This window comes from Lepidochelys kempii, chromosome 14 (assembly GCF_965140285.1).
Source record: "Lepidochelys kempii isolate rLepKem1 chromosome 14, rLepKem1.hap1, whole genome shotgun sequence".
In the NCBI taxonomy this organism is placed as follows: Eukaryota; Metazoa; Chordata; order Testudines; family Cheloniidae; genus Lepidochelys; species Lepidochelys kempii.
In genome coordinates, this window is record NC_136393.1 from 17,776,071 (window position 1) to 17,801,746 (window position 25,676).

The 25,676-nt window shown below is 39.0% G+C and overlaps 1 protein-coding gene across 11 annotated transcripts in view; it reads right to left on the bottom strand.

Annotated features, from left to right (window-relative positions):
- Positions 1-25,676, bottom strand: part of TNRC6C (trinucleotide repeat containing adaptor 6C) — a 204,051-nt gene that overhangs the window by 28,513 nt on the left and 149,862 nt on the right. For 6 of the 11 annotated variants that reach the window (XM_073311086.2, XM_073311083.2, XM_073311082.2 and 3 more), the window contains 8 exons: positions 15,706-15,915; positions 14,075-14,241; positions 12,402-12,482; positions 11,653-11,710; positions 11,161-11,306; positions 3,191-3,364; positions 1,589-1,735; positions 1,086-1,205 (listed from right to left, as the gene is read on the bottom strand). In XM_073311086.2, coding sequence (XP_073167187.1) covers positions 1,086-1,205; positions 1,589-1,735; positions 3,191-3,364; positions 11,161-11,306; positions 11,653-11,710; positions 12,402-12,482; positions 14,075-14,241; positions 15,706-15,915 — 1,103 coding nt within the window. The remainder of the gene's footprint in view (positions 1-1,085; positions 1,206-1,588; positions 1,736-3,190; positions 3,365-11,160; positions 11,307-11,652; positions 11,711-12,401; positions 12,483-14,074; positions 14,242-15,705; positions 15,916-25,676) is intronic. The other 5 variants (XM_073311087.2, XM_073311084.2, XM_073311081.2 and 2 more) reach the window with 3 other exon arrangements.

A 25,676-nucleotide genomic window follows, 5' to 3' on the forward strand; every position in this document is an offset into this window, starting at 1 on the left:
TTGCTTCCTGAAGAAGGTTACTGCAGCAAAAGTACATTTTCTGGTTAAAAAGAACTTTTGAAAGGATAAATATATTTTTGCTTTAAGTATATTGATTTTTTTAAAACGCAATTCAGCTAATAAAACTTAACTGTTGATAATGAGTAGGACTCTCAGCAATTATTTTTCACTTAAAGATGGGAATGAGAGTTTCTCTGCATGATTCATAAAACTAGAAATGAAAAAGTTAAGGGAAATTATGAAAACTATTTATCCAAACAATAATGTGAATTAATGTTTTTCAGTGCTGTCCAAACAGACTGGTAGAATTCTGGCATTTGGTCAGATTAAAACAAAATAAAATGAAGTCATACAGGACCAGGTTCTGACATCCTTACATCAAGTAGTACTTTACTCCAAAAGTTGTACCACTGATTTCAGAGGGACTAGTTGAGGAAAGTTTCAGGGCTGTTTTTTCAAGCACCATCCTGCTCAGTTATTAAAGAGTGTGAATCTAATTTTCCTCCTTAAAATTGAGAAAGGCAGTCAGAGATTAATAGTGGTAGCAAAGATTCTAACCAGGGACGATTTCCGTAAGTGAGTAAAAGTACAGTGATAATAGAAGAAATTTTTAAAAATAAATCAGCAGTTTTAGTCCTTACAACAAACAAATAAAACTCTATGGCTACAGAAAAATCTATAGCTCCCAAACAATATTTGTAAATAAGACGTCACCAAGCCACATATTAGTAGGGCTATTTGAGAGCATGCTATACAGTACACACATCAAAAACGGAGACAACTGACTTACTAATTACAGCTACAAGAATGAAAAGGACTAGTGTCCTTAGTATTAAATGACAATACAGAAAATTAGTCACTGTAACAATTAAGGAGCATTAGGAAAAACAAAACATGCTTTTACTTCTTGAAGAATACGTAACTTTCAAAGGAATAACTATCTTTAAAAAAAACAAAACAGTAGCATTGTACTTTCCATTTTTAAAACTAAGCTGGCACTTCTCTTATTTTAAATGTGATGTGCAAATCTGAAAAAACGTCTTCAAGTCTGATTTACATCTCGTTTGCTGTGCCTTTTAACTCACCAGCTGCAGCTGATAGAGCTGGTTCAACATCGTCATATGCTGAGGATTAATTGGCGAGGTTAATAGTGCAGGGTTGAGACCAATGTTTTTTGCTGCAAACTGCAAAAGCTGTGCTTGAACCTGGGGAACAGAGAATACAGCATATCAGATTTAAGCGCAGTATGTTCACTGTTAAAACTGCCCACTATGTAAATAGCCAGTAAGAGCCACAAATCATACACAAAATAAATTTGCAATTAGATGAGTTGTCACCAGTTTTAGAAGCGCTATATCAAATATAAACAACAATAACCACAATCAAATCTGTTTTTCTGATGGATGCAGAAACAAAGAAAATAAAGAGTTTTTTAATGGTGTTTCTGTTATCAATGCTGGTCCAAATCATCTGGTCATGTTACTTCATTATTTAGAATTTTTTTCATATTGAAAATGTTCTTACTCAGTATACAGTCGCTATGAAACAAAGATGTGACAGTTTTTTGTGCTATGCAATTCAGTCTAACCTGAGGGGATAGAAACTGAGGCACTTGAGCACGAAGACTAGGCTGGGATGAGTTAAGAGGTTGCACTGGCGGTTGCTGCGGCTGTTGCATGGTCCTGGCTTGTGCTGCTCCGCTATTGCCAAACATACCCAGATTGCCACTCGGTATCTACAATATGACAAAGAAGATGGTCTTATTTCGATGCAACATTCCACAGACTCCATGACAGTGACATGCTTGTGCTGCCTTTTATTCTCAAAGATCATGATAAGCATAGACAACGAAATGATCACATACAGGCTTATATCTATTTTGTGGCAAGTTTTACTGAAGATGTGGTTTAGAAACAGGCTCGTAAGTAATAGCTATAAATCCAAGACAGACATTCCAAGCCTGCTAAAGTTTTGTACAGTTCTTTGAGTGGCACCAGAAGGTTGAATATTTTCCAAAATAAGTCTGCATGACTCTAGGATGTCATCCAAGAAACGAATAATAAAATCATCTGCCAAACACATTTCTGTGTCCATGAGAAGGGGCAAAGAATGAAATCACTAAAATCCTATCACCACACATGACTGAATTTTCTAAGTAGTGTCCATGTAGCCCCAATACACTTCTGTTTTATAAAGCTACTGGCAGGGCTTTGAAGCTGTGCTCCGGCTCTGCTCCAGCTCCAGGCAAAAACCTGCAGCTCCACTGCTCCGGAACTGCTCCGCGCTCCAGGCTCTGCTCCAAAGCCCTGGCTACTGGTAATGTATCTGATATTAGTGTAGTCACTGTTCCCAAAGGTGTGCCTAACGGGTTGTAAATGCTGGAGAGCTACTGCTGTCAGAAAAGCAGAAAAGTGGTTAAGCATACTCCACCATGCTCAAGCTACCTTTTTATAGTCAATGCCACAAGAGAATGCTACAAGATTTTTCTATATTCTTCTCTCTTTTCATGATCAGCCATAATTTATGACCTCACAAACATTCATAGTTATAAATGTTCACTCCACTTACTTTCCTTTCCCCTCCTTTCATTTTCAGTCCCTCAAATCCTCTTCCAACAAGGCAGATAAGAAATGATTCCCACCCTTTAGTCTGCTAGACATGCTCACTAAAGAGATATGCAAGATCTTTCCCCACACATGCAAAAGCTAACAGTCTTATCTCAGCAATTATGGTAGAAAAACTTGATATAACTCCAGCCTCATCACAAGGTTGTATCATCACTGAATAATCAAGCCAGTGAAGGCTAATTAGAAGAAAATTTCTGTTTTAAACAACTATTCTGGCAATCAGCAATGCCTTAAAAATACAGAAACACTATATCAGTCATTTATGGTTTAGTCAAATATACCCTATATATTTTAAGTTCCTTGTACTTCAAAATACAATGTCCAGTATTATAAATCTGTAGTGCTGCATTCTCCTCTCAATGGATGCATGTAAGTTTCAGGTTACAGCAACTACAGTTAAACAGCAGCTGTTAAAGTGAAATGTTTACAATGACATTTCATATGAACAAAATTTGTTCATATTTGGAAATAGTGGTTTAAACTGAAAAAGGGATGAGAAATTCCTCTAGTAGTGAGTTCAAGAGAGCCGAAATTCAAATTGTGATCTCTCCCAACAGCCTTACCTGTCTAGAAGAATTCAAGTTTTGCATGCCCAGCCCTGAGGCAATCCCGCCCAGGGTCTGATTAGGGAGTGCACTGTTTGAAAGGGGGAGCTTCAGGCTTGGTGAAGGCAAAAATGGTGAAGTAGTGGGCTCTTCCACTAGGCCGCCATCCTGATTGGAGAAAGAAAGGGTGAGCTGTGTGCCGTGTCCACAAGCAGACAGAGCACCAAACAGTTTCCCATGGGGATATAAATGGGCATGGATGAATAAAAAAAATCAAAATATTAAAAAAAAAAGGCATGAGTAATAGGGAATGGAAAGTATGGGGTGGAAGAAAGAAGAAAAAGAGAAACAGGATTAAGGTACTGTTCTTTTTTACTTTTTGCACATTGCAAATGTACAGATGCATGACCATTCTCATTTCCCATCCAGAATAATCAGGAATTGGTGCTTATGTTAAGTTTAAAATCTAGTATGAACATGGTAAAACAAATTCCATGGCCTTGCAGGCAACTTCAACCTCATGAATCAGACCACTGCCATACAACTGCTTTTACAACTCACTCTATTCTCTCCTCTCTTGGCACCAGGACATTAAACAGTGGAAAGAGTAGTGCAACAGCAAATTTCAGAAATCTTTCTCCCTGCAGTTTGTTTGCTGCACTGTCAGAGAAACACAGCACCCACTTGTGACGCGCACTTTGTAAAGCTAGAACTAAGGAAAGACCAGATGAGCTCGCTTTACAGGTTCTTTAGCAGAATGCCATGTGATCACTAGTCTGGGTTCAGTTCCAAATCCCAACTCAGCTGTTCAGAAAGCATGTTTGCATTAATCCTCTTTCCCACTCCAGTTTCAACTGGATGATAAGACTTGTAACCTTGTTTTAATTTTCATGTAGCACTGACTTACTAATATTCATAATTAAATTCTGCTATTCTCTCTCTCTCTCTCTATATATGCGAACACAAAAAAGACATTTAAAAACTACTTATATCCTAAGTATGTACTCTCCCTGGTAAGTGATTAAAGTGCTGAGTCCCAAGAAACATGAGACAAGTTTTTAGAAGTAAAAAAAAAAAAAAAAGTCTTTTGCTGTTCTCTCGCACCTCAAAAAAGCTGAAAGAGGAGCATATCAAATAAAGCACCTAACTGTGGGAATTCTCAGGAAACTTTATGTTCTAAGTTACCCTGTAAATATGAATTTTCAACAGCAGTCCTTTGTGCAAAGGAAAAGTTTATCATCAGTCAAAGTGACACTTGATTTGGTGTTTGAATATCCTGAGGGGGATGCTGACATTTTCTAATGATATCCCCAAGGCCTTTCAGCTCAAGATGTTTTACATTCTGCTGGACATCAGTCATACTCCACAAACAACTGCAGCTTGCATGACAGTAACAGGTTCAAAGATTTCTCATGCCTAGGTCATGGACATGCGTTAATTTTTTTTTTTTGGACTCTTTAAAGTGGAGATAATTCCCAGTGACTTGTGTGTTCTTTCTTCCAGGTGCCATTGTTTTCTACACAAATAACAACAGTGTTGGCTGAGAGAGTAATGGATGTAACCACTAAATATTGCCAAAAGCAGAAATATCTACTGCCACATTTCCCCTCCCCCCCTCACCCCCATTTAAAAAAAATGTACATTGATTGCAGTGCTGGTGAAAGTGCTAGACTGACTACTATGGAAATCAAAATTTTCAATTTCCAGAACAGATGTGTTCTGCTTAGCTGCAATGCCATCTCCCCCCGAACTTCAATAGTGTGCCTCAACCCTGAACCGGAACAATCAAATGGCAAGTATAGTTCAGTGTCCATGTTAATTTGGTCTTTGGTTGTGGTTTGCAGTTTGTGACGTGGGATATTTATTCTCTAGAAATGGAATTGAGGTAAACTCATTTCATTTTAGGCACTTAATTCAATAAACGTTAAGGACTTTTGGTTACTACCAATTTAGGGTAGGCTGGACTTATACTAATGACCTAGAGATTTGTAACCCATTACTAAACTTCAGGACCATCCAGTCACAGCCAACTTTCCCTCTCTCAGTCCATCTCTAATAATCTTGTTAAAAAAAATGTGTACACTCCTCCCAAGTTCAACCATCATGTCTCCTATCCATTAGTACAATTTCTCATATTTGACTCCCCATAAAACAATGAAACCAATATGGAATTTAGTATTTTATCAGAGTTGATAAGATTGTAATCTTCTAGGATAGGACCATATGCTCTTGTGGTTGTATAGTGCAGAGCACGCCACTGGTGGTCAGTAAGGCAAAGTTACTTATTTCCAGTTATTTGAAAATCTCTCATGGGATTCTTTCTTCTCATACGCCAAATGATAGACAACCGAAATCCCTTTGTGCAAAGATTTTTAGCTGTGCAAGATACTGATAGCTTCACGAGACTCCCCTACACCTCAATGGTCACATGCCACCTAACTGCCACTACCTGATTCCAAAGGGCCTTTTAAACAGTACTGGATTTGCATAGAAAGCCAAAGCTTTTCATACAAATCAATTTAAAAAATAAGACAAAACATCAGTAAACAATTAAAAAAAATAAATACAATCCCCCCCAATCCCTGCTAAAGATGTAAAAATATTACATACATAAAGCTGAAAAGTAGGAGTATTTGGAGGGAAATCACACTTCAGAAGCAGATCACACAAACCCATGCAAGTAGATAGGTATGTGCAAATCTTGCAAGGTGATCTATTCAAAGAAGCAGTGATTACTATCCTGAGGATACTATCTGTGGAGCTTGAGAGAGTTTTCAAAATAAAAAAATACAAAACACTGAATCAGATGCTTCATGGATAGATGAGGGAACAAAGTGTGTGCGAGTGAATAAAATATCATAAAAAAATCCACCAACCAACATCATCATCTACATACAAACAGACAAAAGCTCAGACTATGTCCTCCTAAAAAGAGAGAAACTTTCAAAAATTGTCCAACTCATTAGGGACATCTGGGACAAGAAGATAGAGAGCGTGGATAAGGATGAAGAAACTCACTGATATTCACCTCCAAGTACTAGGCGACAGCCTGGGCAGAAGGAAGTGGTTTGTGGAAGGAGCTGAACGTGGCAAATAGGCATCAAAGCTTTTAGGCACTGGATTCTTCAATAAAGGTGAAGAAGAACTGTTGTTTAGTGAGCAAGATAGTACTGAAAGAAAGGACAGAATTTGTAAGGAAGGAATTCCATGTGATCTTCCAGATGCTCTAGGGTCCAGCAGCAGGTTTGGAAGAAACATACGGGTGGTGTGAGCCAGGCCTGGGGGCTAGTGGTATGAATGGAGCAGTGTGGAAGAAGGCATAAAGAGTCAAGAGAGGAGGAGAGAGTAGAATTGAGTGAGTCTACCATGAAATCAATAGAGGTGATGTTGAAGGCAAGTCAATTAACAGGCTTGAATCTGATGCCAAACCAGTCAGGAAACCATCTTTGCAGTAGCAAACTGTATGATGTAACAAATCTCAGAGGTTTGGTTGCAGTGTCATGAGTTTGGCAGGTTTTCCTCTACCAAGAGACACCATGTTCATCAAGCTCTTAATACTGGGAGTAGAAGACTTAGCCGTACTCACTTTGTAAGATACATTTTTTCTCCACCAGCTGGGATAAGGAGAGAGCCATGCTAAGTTTATTCTTCACCAACTCATCAAGAACAGGATACAAAAGCACAGAAATGTGGGAGGGAGCCTGGTACAGCTATCAATCTTGGCCCTTTGGCATTTCTGGCTCTGGACAAATTTGGTGTTGGGCATCAAAGATGGTACTGTTCCCTTCAAGACAACCTCAGCCACAAAGCTACATGGAGCAATTCAATAACACACAATACACTGATGCAACTTAGTCTCAAATTGCTAAATGTCGCACACACATGGAGAGGGGGATCTTTAGCTGCCTGGAACAAGCAAATTGGTGGTGGTGGAGTCTGATGGATATTGCCCCTCTCAGCATCTTCTACCTTTGGCACTTTAGTCGAAGCATCGCCTCTTTCAGTGATCTGGTATTCAATAGTATCTATTTAGTTTGCTAATAAACCAAGCCTCAATATGCTCTAGAGACTTTAACTATGAGGTGGTCAGTGCAGATCACCTTCAGACAACCAAGTAGATCCTCTAAATTTTAATGAATACTGTTGTCTGTGAAGTTATGAGTGGTGGTAACATTGAGTGCTACTTGTCAGCAATGGAACTCAGATTAGACCTTTGCTTCAAGACAAGATCCTCTGAAGTATACTGGGCTGACTGACGGTTTCTCTCATAGGATCTTCAGGAGCTCCCCTCCCAAACTGATGGCTCCACTGGACATCCAGGTTACAACTTCAAGCAAATCTTATATCTGAGCAGAGCATACTTGACTCTTAGGTACAAGATAATATGGTTGCAATCATGTGTGAGGGGCACTGCTAGGCTGCATCTGTAGCTCTTGAAGCCACTGGACTTCTTCCTTTTAAAAGACAAGATGACATCCTGAAAAATAATACAATTCAGAAAGCACTGAGTGTCAAAGCTTGACTCAGTGCAAAACAGAAAAAAAATGTGTGTTATGTTGAGAAAGCAAGTCAAACAAAAGCTTCAAGGCAAATAAGTGTTTTGCTCCACAAACTACAGCTATCCCAAAGCAAGTAAGGAGTGCAGCACATCCAGAAGCAGACCCCAATGTGGAGTACTGAGGAGCTGGAAGTCCCTCACCACAATTCATAGGGCAGAAAAAGAATCTGAATAAATAAGTGTTGAACAAAATCTTCAGAGTGGGAGTAGCAGAAAGGGCATTTGGCTTAACTCAGAAGAGAGCTGTGGGGCACACAGCTCAGATCATCCAAAAACAGCTGGCACGCAGAAACATAGAAATATTTAATGACTTACTGGAGACTCAGAAAAATCAAATAAAAAGATACCTGGTGATTTGTTGAAACAGTGGGCTAAAGGAGGGCTGGAGCAGTGGTGGACTGAAGATCTTGATGCAGCTAAGGCAGTTAGCTTGTTCACTGACCAAGGACAAAGCTGAGCTGGCTAGAAGGGACTAGGGACTAAGGCAGTGCCAGTTGATGAATTCTTGTACTGAAATACCACCACTCAAAAGGCAAAAAAATCATTGAGAAGGTGAGTTACTCTAGTTGCATGAAACTGAAGTATGAGAATGATATATTTAAAAAAATACTATTTTCTCTACTTTAGAGAAGAGATTTTTTTTATTTACTAGCAAGATGATCAAATCCCTATCTAACATTAACAAGTAAATATCTATTTAGAATCATGTGGAATGTTATTGTTGAAAGAAAAAGTCATTGTGACAGACTATGCATACCCTGACAGATAGGGATTTTACTTGCTGTATAAATACTGATTAATTTAGTACTTAATATTAAATAGTTATGCTTAACATATATTTCTATATTATGTACAATATGCTGCATAATGTGCCTGCCTCTCTCTCTCTCTAGTAATGATATAACTGCTCAATGTGTAAACCTAGAAAAGAAAAGGTTAACTGACACATACGCACACATTTTGTACACTTGAGTATGGAAAGAATCTTTCACTTACCATGTTCATTAAGGCATCCCACAAACTGACTGATAATAGTTAAGAATGAGTGATGAATTTTAAAGCAAGGGGAAGAGGATAGTAAGAAAGATGAGCCATGGGAGACAGAGAAAATTATCAATTTAGTCTGGTCTAAGGAAGGATGGTAGAATAGATGCTGATACAACAGTGGTCTTTGGGAGAATAAAGCTGATCCCCCAGAAACAGGGAAGTGTTTTGTTAACATACATTCACTTGGAGGAAAACTGCAATGAGACTAGATTGATTTTAGTAACAGTAATAATTTTTAGCAGTATTAATGTAAGGTGTGTGTCTGTTTAAATATAGTAACTTGTTTTATACTTTTCCTTGTTCCTGATGTGACAAAGTGCCTCCTCTACCTGGGTGGGTCTTGCACTTATTGGCGGATTTGCTCGCCTTGGAGCTTCACGGCAGCACTCAGTTTGGCTGTTTTTGTAAACCCACAGTCCTGGTCAACTCCTCCTGTGTCTGACCAGGAGCTGGGAGGTTTGGGGGGAATCCGGTCCCGCCCTCTACTCCGGGTTCCAGCCCAGGGCCCTGTGGAATGCAGCTGTCTAGAGTGCCTCCTGGAACAGCTGTGCGACAGCTACAACTCCATGGGCTACTTCCCCATGGCCTCCTCCCAACACCTTCTTTATTCTCACCAAACCATCTTCCTCCTGGTGTCTGATAATGCTTGTACTCCTCAGTCCTCCAGCAGTCTACATTCTCACTCTCTGCTTCTAGTGCCTCTTGCTCCCAATTCCTCACATGCGCACCACAAACTGAAGTGAGCTCTTTTTTAAACCCATGTGCCCTGATTAGCCTGCCTTAATTGATTCTAGCTGCTTCTTGATTGGCTGCAGGTGTTCTAAACAGCCTGTCTGCCTTAATTGTCTCCAGAAGGTTCCTGATTGTTCTGGAACCTTCCCTGTTACCTTACCCAGGGAAAAGGGACCTACTTAACCTGGGGCTAATATATCTGCCTTCTATTACTCTCCTGTAGCCATCTGGCCCGACCCTGTCACACTGAATAGAAACTTCAGCTAAATGTTTGTGTTGCAAAGTGCAAAGTAAAAGTAGCAGAAATTATCTACAATGGTGGTCACTAAAAATTAATATTTAGCAATTATAGCTCAGTATCTGAGATACCAAATTTATGTTCTATTTAAAATGTAGGAAAAGAATTGTGGCATCTCAAAAAAAAGCTGTGGAGTAACTGCATTTTAATGATGACCACTGTAGGAAAGAGTTTAATATACAGAGGAGGGAAACTGAATGCTTCAGGGGACTGGTAACAGACACACCCTTTCATGCGTAAAGCACTAGTTTTAAGCTAGCCCAAATTGATAGACAACAAAGTCATTATCATCAGGTGAGTAGCCTACATAAAATGAACTGGTTTCAATGCAGTTCCTAGTGGGTACTGATTTTCAACATTATTCAAGAAACAAATGGGAGAGGAATCTCAGAATCTCAACTATCCTTTTCTCTCCTAATAATTCCTATAGAGGGGTACTGAGATACATTGGTGGGTCACTGCGGGGAGGTTAACAGTGCCAATGCTTTTGTTGTACCTCTTCTGTAACTTAAGAAAGCATTTCAACCTACAGTATAGTCAATTTGTCCCTTTCCACAAGTTGGTGGCTGCTCCACAGAGCCAAGAACACAGGTGTGTGGTAGGTGCAGTTCACGAAGTTCCTGCCACCTGTACCTTCTGCAGTAGGAGGGAGATCCTGGCACACACCTATCTCTGCTCCAGTGCACCAGGTTGCCTCCCCACTTCTGGCTCCTCGAAACTTCGTGCTGAAGTTCTCACACCCTTTTCCTACAGCCTTTTGTGTCCACGGCCTCACAAAGACATGAAAACCTCGTCTAGACCTCCTCCTCCTGGCATTGGCCAAGATGGCCATACCTGAGGTTAGGAGAAGAAAGCTTGACAGGGAGGTTCTCTGTGACTGGGAAGACTATTTTCAGTCCCTACTTGTCTCACATATCTGAGCACAGCTCCGAGTGTCATCCACTAACTGCTTGGACTGCTTCACAGAGCAGTGAGGGCTGACTGGGGGACTGCTTGGTATTGACATCCAGTGCCCTCATTTTATATCTACAACCTGCACTACTGTTCCTGGTTTGTTTGTTTTTTGTTTAGTTTTTTCTTCCCATACCATGAAATTAATTATTCCTCAGTTCTTGTGGCCCTTCCCTTGAATGAGGGGCAGGCCGTTAGTACTAAGTGGGCTCCTCTCACCTTTGCAGAATTTACAAAAGGAAAAAAAAAGATGGAGAAGACGGACACATCTATACCTCTTTTCTTCATTTTGTTTGTAGTGCTGTCCAGATTACTACAACAGTCAGCAGAAATCAGCAGCTCTTCCCCCACCCTGCATTGTCACTACTGATTTATAAATTACACTCATACTTTTGAACTTACCTTGTCAAGGAAGGTGGGGCGGTCCATGGAAGACTCTTTGGAGATTGATGGTGGGCGGCAGCCAAGGGGTTTGGTGACCATTCCATTATAGTCGGTCACTCCCATTCCACGCTTGTCCATTTCCACCTTCTTTTCCAGCAGAGTACCTGCATAGAAGGGAAGAGTGGAAGCAAGACAAGGGCTGGTGATGCAAGGGTAAAGTGAGTCTGCAAAAACTTCTAAAACCCAAACGACAACACTAGTGTCAGTTATACACCTATTACAATTAATATTAATTTTACAGTAGAAAACTAAAATACACTATCTTTGAAAGCACTACAAATTACACTCTGGGGTTTGGCATAGAAAATAATCACAAAACTGTATGTGTTTTCTTGAAATACTCTTTAGGAAAACAGAAGCTAATTTAACTGGAATAGATCAAACTTTATAATCATGTATTCATTTACTGAAGTACCTTTTACGAAAAGTGTTGGTTAGAAAGACACTTACTCATGGCCTGATCGAGATTCATATTGTTGCTCTTCAAGGCCTCTTCTGCTGGCTCTCTCTGCAAACAATAATGTGGGTTTGGTTATATTGTGTTTCAAGCAAGAACACATTTACAGGACTCCAAACTAAATGGGAAATTTCAAGATTCTCTTTAATACTGGGGTAACACTGACATGTATTAACTGAATCAGATTATGTTTACACGTAACTTTTTTGCTTTCACCAATTATGACATGCTTCCCAGAAAGATCTGGCTTGTCTCACTGGACAAAATGTATATTCTTCTCTATAAAGTTAAATTATATTCTTTTTATAACCGAATTTGTAACCTTATGCAACGGATAACTTTAAAAATATCACCACACACCCCTAACTTAAAAAAAACAAACGAAAAAACTCCCCAAACCACATAATACTCCCTATTTCATTTGTTTAATAGGGGAATGGGGAAGAGAACGAAGACTATTAATAAGTTCAAAGTAAAACCCATGATTAAAAAAAGCTACAAATATAAAAGTTCTACAGGTTTCATCAAAATTAAGCATGTCAGTATCTACACTCAAAGGGTATTTTACATGCTCTTCTGAGGTTTCACAAACTATATTAGAGTAAATGGCCAAATATAGTTAAAACAACTGATTTCCCATTTAGGAAACATTTTTGTATCTGCAGTCAGAAAGGTCAAACACACACACTAGAAGCTACAAAAACCAAGCTGCAGAAAATCCTAGAATATGAATGTTACTTACTGGGAAGCCCATGTCCGTGAGCTGTTTTATCAGACGGTTCATGATCCAGGCCTCATCTTGCTTACTAGATGTCTTCATGCCCTAGGTAAACAAATTGGAAAGACCATTAATCATCTATTTTTCATATTTATAGCAATGAGCTGCAGCCCAATCTATGGCAGGTTTCCCTTATTAATACCGTATGTTGCTTCAGGGTATATTCATATGTATATTTATAACACATTCATGAAACCTACAAAACAGGATAGAATTACATTCCTCTTCTCCCCAGAGGGCACAGAGCAAATTTTACCTCACCTGATCAGGTGTTGTAAAGAACTACTTGCTATCTGCCTGATACGCTGGATACTGCAAATAGCTAACCCTTTCTCTAAACAGCATTATTCATTTCAGTTATCAGCAGGAAAACAAAATAAAGTCACTCAGAAATTCTGACATAGTACAAAGTTCCCTCAAAATACCCAACAAACTGAATATGCAAACTTAATCTGTCAGAGTCCATTCAATCCATCGGCTGCATTGAAAAGACTGAAATAGACATCTTTAGTAGAGCTCTGGGCAACTTCTCCACTTCAAGACCCTGAAGTGCAACTCTCTGAATTACAGAGGAACAAATGTTAAGGGTTGGGACAGTAATATAAAAATTGTAATACTGGATCAAACCAGTGGTCTATCTAGTATAGCTGACAATTATGGAACAAGCTGCTCATAAGCAAAGCTAAGTCTGTAAATTAGAGGTTGGTTCATGTCCTGAAATTTGAGGGTTTATATTTCTTGTAATATAAAAATTCCTAATGTAATTGTGGATGTTCTCTTGTTTGAGTTTCATTTTGGTTAAATTTTGCTTTCTTCCCACATCAGTTCAGGCCACAAAATTATACATTCCCCCTTCAGATGTAGGAGACAAAATAGATACTTTTTTTTGCTTATGAATTAAGCTGGACCATTTCTTAAGAGACCAACATTTGATTTTTCCACTGCAAATAAAATCGTTTAAGAGGTCATCAGTATGATTAATTTGTGAATACATTAAAAGATCTTCATAATACATAAACGTTCATGAAACTGGTGAGAAACAAAAACAATCAGAAACATCAGACACCACTCTAAAAGTAAAAGAAATTTTTGTAGCCTTCCATCCACTGCCTTACACTACCCCCCTTGGGAATAGTCTGCATGTTAAGACATTCTAGACACACCTACAACAGACTAACTAAAAGAAAAGGAGTACTTGTGGCACCTCAGAGACTAACAAATTTATTTGAGCACAAGCTTTCGTGAGCTACAGCTCACTTCATCGGATCTGATCATGAAAGCTTGTGCTCAAATAAATGGGTTAGTCTCTAAGGTGCCACAAGTACTCCTTTTCTTTTTGCGAATACAGACTAACACGGCTGCTACTCTGAAACCTGTCAGACTAGCTAAAGTGTATTCAAGGGAACAATATTTTGTTGTCTATCATTTAATATGACTGCTTTTACTTTAGTTGCAACAAGTGTATATAAATCCATTTCCTACAGTACTGCACTCATTTTCACCACTCGTGATGAGACAAACTTTCATTCAAACTCAGAGTATTAATCTTATACAGAAACCATGTGTAACATTCAGTGCTAGAAATGCTGTACTCTAATCCTACTGATTTCTACAATCCATCCTTATCACTGTCCTACCTTTTGAAGTCCTTTTTTTGGGGCATTCCCCCATGAATTACAGGAGGAGTTACTCTCTTGTGAAGCAGTATTATTCCACATATCTCCTTCTTCATCTTCCCACTGACTAGTACTGAGGTTCACTTCATCCCCACCACTGCCCCAGCCTTCTTGCATAGATTTAGAAGCTGGGGAGGAAGGAAACATTTATGTTAATTTTCTCTAGATTTTAAATCCTTTCGTTTATATGCACATCCATCCATCCATCCTATCTTCATTATCTTAGCATCTGAACATTTTACAGAATTACACAGGTGCAACATACAGTTTGATCAATATTAATCTTTTGTTCCCTTCCCTGAAGCTGGAGGGAAGGGATACAATATTTTTATTATTACTGTGGGAAAATTGTGAAGAGCAGAATCTTGCTTATATTCTGAAGGAGGTGAAATGTTAGATCAATCCGATCTCTTGGGGAACAGGGCTCCAAAGCCATGCAGCCACTACAAATATATTATCTCCTGATCTCATGATTCTTGCCCTTTTAGTTGACAATTTCTGTTATTCCTAATGAACATAGATTATAGCTGCTGAGACAGAAGCAGATTCGAAGGTGGTCTGAGCCAAACCTATTGAGATCTCTGAGGATTACAACATGAACATGGAATTTGGCAGTAGTGAGTGAGTTGCAAGTAGATGTGTAAGGAGAACTGGGATGATCTATTTCCAATTGTCCTGTCCTGTGTTGCTCAAAAGGTGGAATGTCACATTTTGAACCCTCTATAGCTTTTCCAGAGCTGTCAATTATTTCTATGTACAACATGTTGCAGCAGTAGAGCTTAGAAGTTACAAATAAAAAGCTCACCACAGCCAAAATGGCATTCTACAAGATGAGGTGTCGCCTTCAGGCCAACTGTAGATGAAAGAATGTGCATCTGACAGCTGATGCTACTTGGGAATCTAATAGCAGTAAACAATCCAGGATGACTTGAGGCTGTGAACTGTTTTGATGGTTGAAGGGTATAATTCCTCTCCCACTAATTCAGTTTAAGATGTTTCAGACTATTAGTTCTTAAGTACAATCCTCTTCCTACTAACATCACCTGGGTCTTGAAGGAGTTTAGCAGCTTTTCATCCAGGCAATTATCTCAATTACACAATTGGTGATAGCACTGTTGGCATTTGATGAGGAAGAACAGAATTGGGTGTCATCTGTGTAACGTAGGCATTTGAGGTGTTGGTGTCTTACGACTTCCCTTTTCTATATCTTTTGCTGTTTATACTGAATTGCTTCCAGGATACACACACACACACACACACAATAAGCAATGTATTTGAATCTGACAGTCCAGTAAACAAATTTGGTTTTCTAAAATGTTCTAAATGGGACAAAATTAGTGCACACACCAAAAGAATTGAGATAGTTTACTGAGTTAAGAAAGTGGAAGTTATATATTGATATTAGATTGTCCTTGGTTATAATGGTATTATATTTTCCAACCATAATTAAAACTAAAAACAATTTTAAATGCAAAAAAAGGGTATGGGAGAGGAAACATGACTGAAAAATATGCAGAAGTACAGATGCTGTTTCCCACATTATCCACCCTACCTCCCAACACCATCACAACAGAAGCAGTGTGAGAGTTCACCTGGCTTGCACAGTGCTGGGGCAGCAGCTGGAGCATTCACTCTTCCATAGGTCCCCGCTGGCTCGGCAGAATTATCTCCCCACCCTGTACCACTGCTGGGAGGTTTCCCCCATGCTGAAGTTCCATTATCAACTGCAGCAGAAGGAGATGAGGGCTCTCCCCAAGAAGATTCAGTCTTTGTGTGGACAGTAGGCATTTCTCCCCAGCCTGCTGAAATCAGAAAGATAAAATAAAGTTAGTCAAAAAGGAAAAAAAGTGGAAAACAACAGTGAACCTTTCTGAATAAATTTCCAACTACATCTGTCATTAAAATGACTTTTTTTGAGAGAGAGAGCATAAAGCAATGGATAGACACAATGGCTCTAATTGAGCATGTAAAAATCAACTTGACTTACTCTCAATTTTCTTTTTCTTAATTGAACTTCATGATATGCATGTGTCAAGATGGAAAAAATATTTTCTATCAACTGCATAAAGGCAGATGTTCAAGCTTATCCATACTGCTATACAAATGTACCTCAACTCTGATCTGGAGAAACCACTCTCCTTCTCAGATGAATCATCTCCTTAAATGCTATGCCTCTTCAGACCATGCTAACCAGTCTCAAAGTGCAAGTGAAGTGGTTTTGTGTCATATCATGCTACTAGGAGGCTGTAAGATCACTGAAAATATCAGGAGGAATCTCAGCTAGAGTTGAACACAGAGGTGCAATTTTTAACCAAATAATTTAAGCTATTTTTAGTTCTCTTAACCATTTGCAGATGGTCACACTTCCTTTCTTGTGCTCTAGAAAATAAAATACTGTATTTGCCTGGGTGGCTACCTTTAATGTGATCATATATTTCATAAGCATTCTAAAAAGTTTTTATTATGGGGTTGCAGGAAAGTGTATTCCCCCCATATTCCCTCCATCACTGAGGCCCTGTGCTGTAACCAACATCCTACCATACCAAGACTAAATGGGACTACAACAACCACCTATGGCTACACCAAAACCAGTTGAAGGGATTGCTGATACAAGGTACTATTTCCCAACCAAAGCGGTTTTTGTATTAGTATCTTAATGTCTTTCAAGGGATTACCTGGTAAATCACTTTAGCTTGGCTTGAGTGGAATGCTTTTAGCCAAGTCCACCTCCTATTGATTTTACCACTTAGGATGAATCTACCAGGAATTATGGCACAGCTCTTGGGACCAACAGAAAAATAAAGCGTGGGATATAGTACAAGCGGAAGGTTCCATTTAAAGTTGTAATTACCTCCAAATTAGGTCTTCTGAAGTCTGTTACACTACAGAAAGCTTTTCCTGGTGGAAAAGTTACTCATTCCATTTTTTGTTATATATTCATTTCAGTGTACTTGAGTGTTAGCGATTAAGAAACCAACTTTGTCTAGAAAGCAAAACAAGATGTAGACAAACATAGCACCTACAGATTCTTTTGGAGAACTGAATTGTTTGGGCAAGTTTCCCAAAAGATATGAGTGAAATATTTTTTTTTATTAGAGATGGACTTCAAGTCAAGGTAAAGCATATGCACTGGGTATTTATGACAGGCAGTATATTACAGGGGAACTGAAAGACAATGTTATCTTACACGGAACTGAAACCATGGTACATGTTCGGAAGCAGGGGTTCTCAAACTTTCTTTTGCTGGGCCCCCCTTTGAAAATATTTCAGGCTCTGACGACTTCCACCCCCTCATTCCCCACACTCTTGGTACCAGTCATAGCTTTGCAGCCTCAGTGCAAATTCCTACAGAGCTAAGTAACCATATCATGCCACTGTTACTTCTGCACTGCTGCTGGCAGCGGTGCTGCCTTCAGAGCTGGGTGCCCAGTCAGCAGCTGCTGCTCTCTGGCAGCTCAGCACTGAAGGCAAGGAAAAAGAATGAGCAAGGAAAAAAAAATCACAGATATTTGTTCATATTTCAAAAATCTGTCCATTTTGAAACAGGACCACCAAAAAAGAGGTCATGTCCGGGAAAACTCAGGCGTATGGTAACCCTATTTTTTGTGATCTTGCGACAACCCCCCCCCCCCCCCCAAGAGCCTTGTGACCCCCTTTTGGACCCCCAGTTTGAGAAATATTGTTCTACAGTAATCACAAAATTAATTACATCACGTGCAAGCACAAAGTTCAGAAAGGACAGCACATTTCATTAATTGAGCATAAGCTTAAAAAACCCACTATGAACAGGCTGCCACCCAATACAAAACACAAGGTTAGTATTGTTATAATTGAAGTTGTATGTCACTTCTGCCGCAGCACGGATTCCTTCTGGGAACAGAAACTTGTGGGGGAGATGCTAATGGTCCTCTCCCTAATCCAGAAGTAGGAAGATTGTGTTGAAAGCACCTGGCGCAGCACTCCCCCTTACTTTAAGTAGAGCAGAATCCATCTGTTTAACAGATATCAGTCATTTCTAATCATCCTTAATTCCCTTCTACTGTATAAAAAGGGTCTTTTCTCACTCAGATTAGTTTACATTTAAGCAAGGTCAGAAGAGTATTATCTGATTTGATCATAATTTTTCCTTTTTCTTCAACAGAGAAGAACTCCATCAAGTACTAATATTTTTAAGAACTATTTCCCTTGCCAAAAGATGAAGCCTCTTGGCAAATGACAAGATATTTGATATCATTTGCTCTACCTTTTAAAGCAGCATGTAAACTGACTAAGAACAGGTGCCATTTTAACAAGGAGGTCTACATTTGCAAGTAATCCATATGGTCATTTCTGAGGGAACAATCAGTCTAACTGATTGTTAGACCATGGAGGTGACACTGAGTTCAAACTCCATGCTGCTGCCATTTACCCATAACTTGCACCAATGTTCCAGTCTTGGTGTGGCTAAGCCACAGGCAGCATACATCACTTCACCAATAATTGGCGACTGGCCAACACACAGCAACACACAGCTCACTTTTAGATATTTGGATGACTGCATTGCACATAATGCTGAGATAAACTATATACCCATTTAACTTTAATATATAAATCTCCTTCCCTAGCAGCATGCTCTTCACTCTAACTCCAATATATTTTACAATAATCGCCATGTTATTCTTGACACAAACATTGATTTCATGATGTTCCATAAAACATCATTTCTGAATTTGCATTGCCATAAGAAGGGATGATTTTCAAATTATTTTCATGGAATTCATAAGAGATTTTCATTTTTGAAACAAAGTCACTGTGCACTTAGTAGTACCAGAAAGTAATGTATTTTTCATGTTAAGATTTTTAATAGAAAACTAGAGAAATTCTTAATCAAACCTCTTCGTGACTCATCTAAAATTTTTATTCAAGTTTGCTTTTGGTGACAGTGGGTATTTAGTCAAATCCATTTAAAAAGATTTAAAATGACATTATTTCAAAATAATCTTTCCTCTGTTCAGGAGACATCCCTGGCAGACAGGTGCATGTATTCTGTTTTACATATATGTTGGCATAATGAAAGAGATCAACTATACACAAACAGATGAGGTAGGAAAACGTGAAATGCATCTGAAGTCCCAACCAGAACACAGTGTATCTACAGTATTATAATCTTTGCCTGTGTGTGCACAGCCTATGCTGAAAATTATAACTAGTTCAACCCCAAAATTTAGCCTCAGAACATGAATGCTATAATTTCAATAAACGGTATTAGTTCTTAATAGGGCTGTCAAGCGATTACAAAAATTTATCGCGATTAATCACACTTAATAAAAGAACACCATTTATTTAAATATTTTGGGATGTCTTCTACATTTTCAAATATATTGATTTCAGTTGCAACACAGAATACAAAGTGTACAGTGCTCACTTTATATTTATTTTTTATTAAAATATTTGCACTGTAAAAAAACAAAAGAAATAGTATTTTTCAAGTCACCTAATACAAGTACTGTAGTGCAATCTCTTGATCATGAAAGTTGAACTTACAAATGTAGAGTTATGCACAACCCCCCCGCATTCAAAAAGTAAAACAATCTAAAACTTTAGAGCCTACAAGTCCAATCAGTCCTACTTCTTGTTCAGCCAATCGCTCAGACAATCATGTTTGCTTACACTTACAGAAGATAATGCTGCCTGCTTCTTGTTTACAATGTCACCTGGAAGTGAGAACAGTAGTTTGCAATACACTGTTGTAGCCAGTGTTACAAGATATTTACATGCCAGATGCACTAAAGATTCATATGTCCCTTGAACTTCAACCACCATTCCAGAGGATGTGTCTATGCTGATGACAGGTTCTGCTCGACAACTATCCAAAGCAGTGTGGACCCACGCATATTCATTTTCATCATCTGACTCAGATGCCACCAGGAGAAGGTTCCTTTTCTTTTTTTGGTGGTTTGGTCTCTGTAGTTTATGCATCAGAGTGTTGCTCTTTTAAGACTTCTGAAAGCATGCTCCACACCTCATCCCTCTCAGATTTTGGAAGGCACTTCAGATTCTTAAATCTTGGGTCCAGTGCTGTAGCTATCTTTAGAAATTTCACATTGGTATCTTCTTTGAATTTTGTCAAATTTTCAGTGAAAGTGTTCTTAAAATAAACACCACATGCTGGGTCATCATCCGAGACTGCTATAACATGAAATATATGGCAGAATGCGGGTAAAACAGAGCAGGAGACATACAATTCTCTCCAACGAGTTCAGTCACAAATTTAATTAACGCATTATTTTTTTAATGAGCATCATCAGCATGGAAGCATGTCCTCTGGAACGATGGCCAAAGTATGAAGAAGCATATGAATCTTTAGCGCATCTGGCACGTAAATATCTTGCGATGCCAGCTACAACAGTGCCATGCAAACACCTATTCTCACTCTCAGGTGACACTGTAATTAAGAAGTAGGCAGCATTATTTCCCGTAAATGTAAACAAACTTGTTTCTCTTAGTGCTTGGCTGAACAAGAGTAGGATCAAGTGGACCTGTAGGCTCTAAAGTTTTACATTGTTTTGTTTTTGAGAGCAGTTACAACAAAAAAAACCCCTACATTTGTAAGTGGCACTTTCATGATAAAAAGATTGCACTACAGTACTTGTATGAGGTGAATTGAAAAATACTATTTCTTTTATCATTTTACAGTGCAAACATTTGTCATAAAAATAATATAAAGTGAGCACTGTACACTTTGTAGTCTGTGTTGTAATTGAAATTGATACATTTGAAAATACAGAAAAACATCTACAAATATTTAATGAATTTCAATTAGTATTCTATTGTTTAACAGTGCGATTAATCACAATTACATTTTTAAATCACGATTAATTTTTTGAGTTAACTGTGATTAATTGATAGACCTAGTTAATAAGTAAAAAATCCTAGGAAGCAGTTCTCTTCTTGCTCTTTACATTAACTAAATTCAGTAACATTGACTAATAACCACAGATTGTATGTAATGTCTCAGTCATTTTGATTTAAGTGCTCTAAATGTGTTAAGTATAACAATGTAAAACATTACCAATAACAATGGAGTTAGCCCTTACTAAAATATTACTTGTAATTACATAAAAACAAAATCCATTTGATACAACAGTTTTCAAAGCTCTTTTAACAGATGAAATTAAATGCAGGAAATTAGCAGAGTAGATAAAAATGATAGGTGGTGTGGAAACCTCTACAATAGCTTGGGTGCTGCTAAACACTAACCCCCAGAAAAACTGCCAACAATCTTGGTAATTTAAACAGAACAGCTATGAATATTTGTAATTTTTTCATTTTTACTTTCTTCCAAGCTAAGTATAAAATTTTGTTAATGCTGTTACATAGCTCTGTGCCAACATTTATGACTGTACGCAACTGTTCTACGTTAGGGACTTAAAAAGATGGGAGAAAATTCCATTATCAATCTACTGACGCAAAATACTGCCATAGTGATGGACTGAGTGTCTGCTTACCTAGTATTCAGAGGGAAAGTTCCTCTTTTTACTTGTTCTGGGGTTTGAAAATAAGATGAAATGATTCATATCTGTGGCACGTCCGTGTGGAATCTTAGTTCAAAGAAACTCTGTCCTCCACACCAAACCTTTCTCTGCCTGCCCAGTCCAAGCAGCTTTCCTACTGGTAAGGGTACTGCTTTCCACTACTACTTTAGATTTCACAATGGAAGCAGCTTAGAAAATGAGCTAGAATTGTTTGGATGGAAATGATTTAAAGTGCTTTTAAAACCTCTCCAATCTGTCTTTTGGAAGGCTTTGGGAAAGACAATATCTCTATAACAGCTTAAACTATTGAAATCATTTTGTTGGTTTTCTACAGTTCTGCTAATAGAAAATTTCTGTTTTTACATTTTTCTTTACAGTGCGAGAGAGACAGATATAAAGTGTCCTGAGAAAATATCTCCATGGTTTTAGGCAAACACAGATCTGTTTTTAAAACAGGAATAAAGTCCATAAAAGGGCTTTCTCCGTGGCAAGAAAGTATGTGTTTAACACTAACATTTCCAGCCACTATTTTAATGCTGTAGACCAGTAATATCAATACACACAGTGACTAGGGTTACCATACATCCGTATTTTCCCGGACACGTCCAACTTTTTGGTTCTTAAATCGCCATCTGGGAAGAATTTTTAAATATCTAAAAACATCCGGGATTTTGCCATTATTATTTTTCCCCAAAGAAGAGTTGATCGTTCAAGAAAGAGTGAATGTTGATCATTCAAGAAAGAAAGTGAATGTTGATCACTCGAGAGAGTGCCTGCTTTTTCCCCCTAGTTCCCAGGGCTTGCGCTGTGAAATAGTTGTTTCGCACGGCGGGGAGGAGGGGGAACGTGGCGCACTCAGGGGAGAAGGCAGGGCCGGGACGAGGATTTGGGGAAGGGGTCCAATGGGGCAGGGAGGGAGCAGAGTTGGGGCGAGGACTTTGGGGAAGGGGTTGGAATGGGGGCGGGGAAGGGGTGGAGTTGGGGTGGGGAGGCACGAGATACCACCCCACCCCCAGTGGAGTGTCCTCTTTTTTGAATGTTCAAATATGGTAACCCTAACAGCGACCCTATTAAAAAAATATTTTGGGCACAGTAGCAGGGTTTGTTTACAGAAAGATAAAGCATAATCAACATGGGGTCTCAGCCAATAGGAAATCCAGCCCTGGATAATCAAGAGAAATGAAACTGTGTCACAAGGCAGTTATTTCCCCTTAAAATCACTCTATGGTCATTTGGTAGATGTGTTATTTTTCCTCAGATTTATTTTATCCACTGCAAAGAGGAGACAGTGGAATTGAAAACAAGCAAACAAAAATCAAGAGGCCTCATATAGGTTAAAAAGAAACAGATTGTGTTCTAGAACAATGAGATCTCCTTATAAAGTTGATTGGTAACAAAACAACCACTAGTCAATCTGTCACTAGACAGTCTAATAGTACTGTGAAATAATTAAGCTATACGTGGCTATAAACTGTTAACTTATTAAGTATCTGCTGATAATATTAGTTGCTAATATAACAGTTTATAATAATGGATTTAATCCTAGATAGACAATTAAAATGACAAAGACAGATCCATAGTTAACAGTGAAATTATTTTCCACAGCAAATTCTCCAAATAAGTCAGGTATCACCAGGACCCACATGTTAGAGCAGGGGCGGGAAAACTATTTGGCCTAAGGGCCGCATCGGGCCACATCTGAAATTATATGGAGGGCTGGTTAGGGGAGGCTGTGCCTCCCAAAACAGCTAGGCATGGCCCGGCCCCCACCCACTATCCGACTCCCCCTGCTTCTCGCCTCCTGCAAGCCCCCCTGGAGTCCCCTGCCCCATCCACCCCCCGCTCTCTGTCCCCTGAATGCCCCCGGACTCCCCACCCCTAACTTCCCTCTCCTTCCTGACTGGCCCCCCCACCCCCCGGACCCCTTCCCCATCCAATCACGCCTTCTCCTTGACCGCCCCTGGACCCCCTGCCCCTGACTGCGCCCTGCCTCTCCTTCCTGATGGCCCCCCCGGGACCCCTGCCACATCTAACCACCCCTTCTCCCTGTCCCCTGACTGCCCCCCCGGGACCCCTGCCCCTGACGGCCCCATCCAACCCATCCCCCTCCTTCCTGACTGCCCCCCCCCGGGACCCCTACCTCCGTTCAACCACCCTGATCACTGCCCCACCCCCTGACCACCACCCCCAAACTCCTCTGCCCCCCGCTCCCTGCCTCCTTACTGTGCTGCCTGGCGCACTGGTGGATCAGTACCTAGACCAGCTTCCCCGGCTTGGTCTAGGTACTGACAGGGAGTGCAACTCAGAGCCCTTTAAAACTTTTCTAATAGCAATTTTATATTAAATAAAAACAACTGAGAAATGCTCATCTGAAATTTTGCTACAAAAAAACATTTTACAAATTTATCTACTGAAGGAAACTTTAATATTGATTTGTCATCTTTGTTGTCTGTTTGCTCCAGCACACTTGATTGTATTATAAGTTTAAAGAGAATTTCTATTTATTAAGCCTGTGGTACTCTAAGTCAGAATTCACCAATGAGATGTGCTAATGCATTTTTTGCATTAGTCAGCAAAGCAAATAGGGGTCTTGGTGGTTCCAATGGTTAGATTGTTATTTGAAATTCTTCAGTTGGATTTTCTTCCTCTAGTTCTAAATATTTATATTATAGGAGTAACTCAAACCTCACAATCATGCATACTCTAGTCCTAACTGTGTTTATGACAACATACACAAAACATTTGGAAGTCTGTGTGAAATTAGTCTGTGGATTCACATCAGTTTCAATATCATAAAAAACCCACACAAACAGCACTAAATTGCATTCTTGTTATTTTCAACAGGGGTGCAAAACTGAATAAACCGTAAAAATGGGTTTTCACTTCACCTTGGAGGTAGTATTCTTCAGGTCAGGGTTGAGACGCTTTAGAAGGCAATGTGGGGAGACTGGCTTAAATAGACAAATTTAATTTCTGATGCACTCAGACACTTTTCATTATTCATTTATATGAAAACTGTTGGAAAGGGTAAAAACCCATGAATTATCATTAGACCCAGCTGACAAGTGTAGAGTGAAAGTTTATTACTATACATTATTTGTGTAGAATCATACAATATACTACACACAATATTGACTCCACAAAAGCAGAAGTGATATCCATGTAATAAATTGCAGAATGACAGATTTCATTTACCATGCACCCTTATACACTTGATCTGCACTCTGTCCACTAATTCATCTTTACCAGGACTACTAACATCACAAACCACTCAGTAGCTATAGAAATGTTTCTTGTCTCTGCATCCCCAAAACTTCTACTGGTCCCGGAGCAGTGAAGTTTAAGGTCTGATATATCTTGTGTCATATCAGGGCTAGAGACTGGAGCTTTTAATCATTAGAAAGTAGAGAGTCCTAGTTTTACAATAGGACATAGAATAGCCTTAGATCAGACCTTAACCACACATTATTAGATAAAGAACAGGTATTATAGATACATTTTAGAGGTCTGATATTTTATTAATTTTCTCTCCATCCAAAATGTGCACGATTGGCTTTACAAGCAGAAGAATGTGAAAAAGTGTGCCAATATAATAAAAAAACCTAATTGTTTTTCCTTAAGTATTTAGCACATGAATACTTGCTAAAATACACAAAGGTTTTTTGTCATTTGTTTGGGATAAAATGCATAGTTCACTTGTTGCTTTACCACTTGTGCATAATACAGACATTATTATTTCCAACTGAAATTAAAATGGGTGTTTCCCATTATCCACTGAGACTAAAAATATTAACTCCTCAGAGCACAAGAGTGTCCCCCTTTCTTCTTATTTTATTATATTTTTACCATGGATTTCTTTTCTAATTATGTTTTGCACTATCAGACTGGCTTTTGTCACACTTCTTCGGTTTTTCCAGGTAAGAAAAGGAACTGCCTAGTGGAATAACAGAAATTAAACAGATGCAAAAAAAAGTTAGGCTTCTGTTTATGTGAAGGAGGGACTCGGTCTGGTTTCAATTCAGAATGAGTTGTGGGGGTAGCTAGCTAAA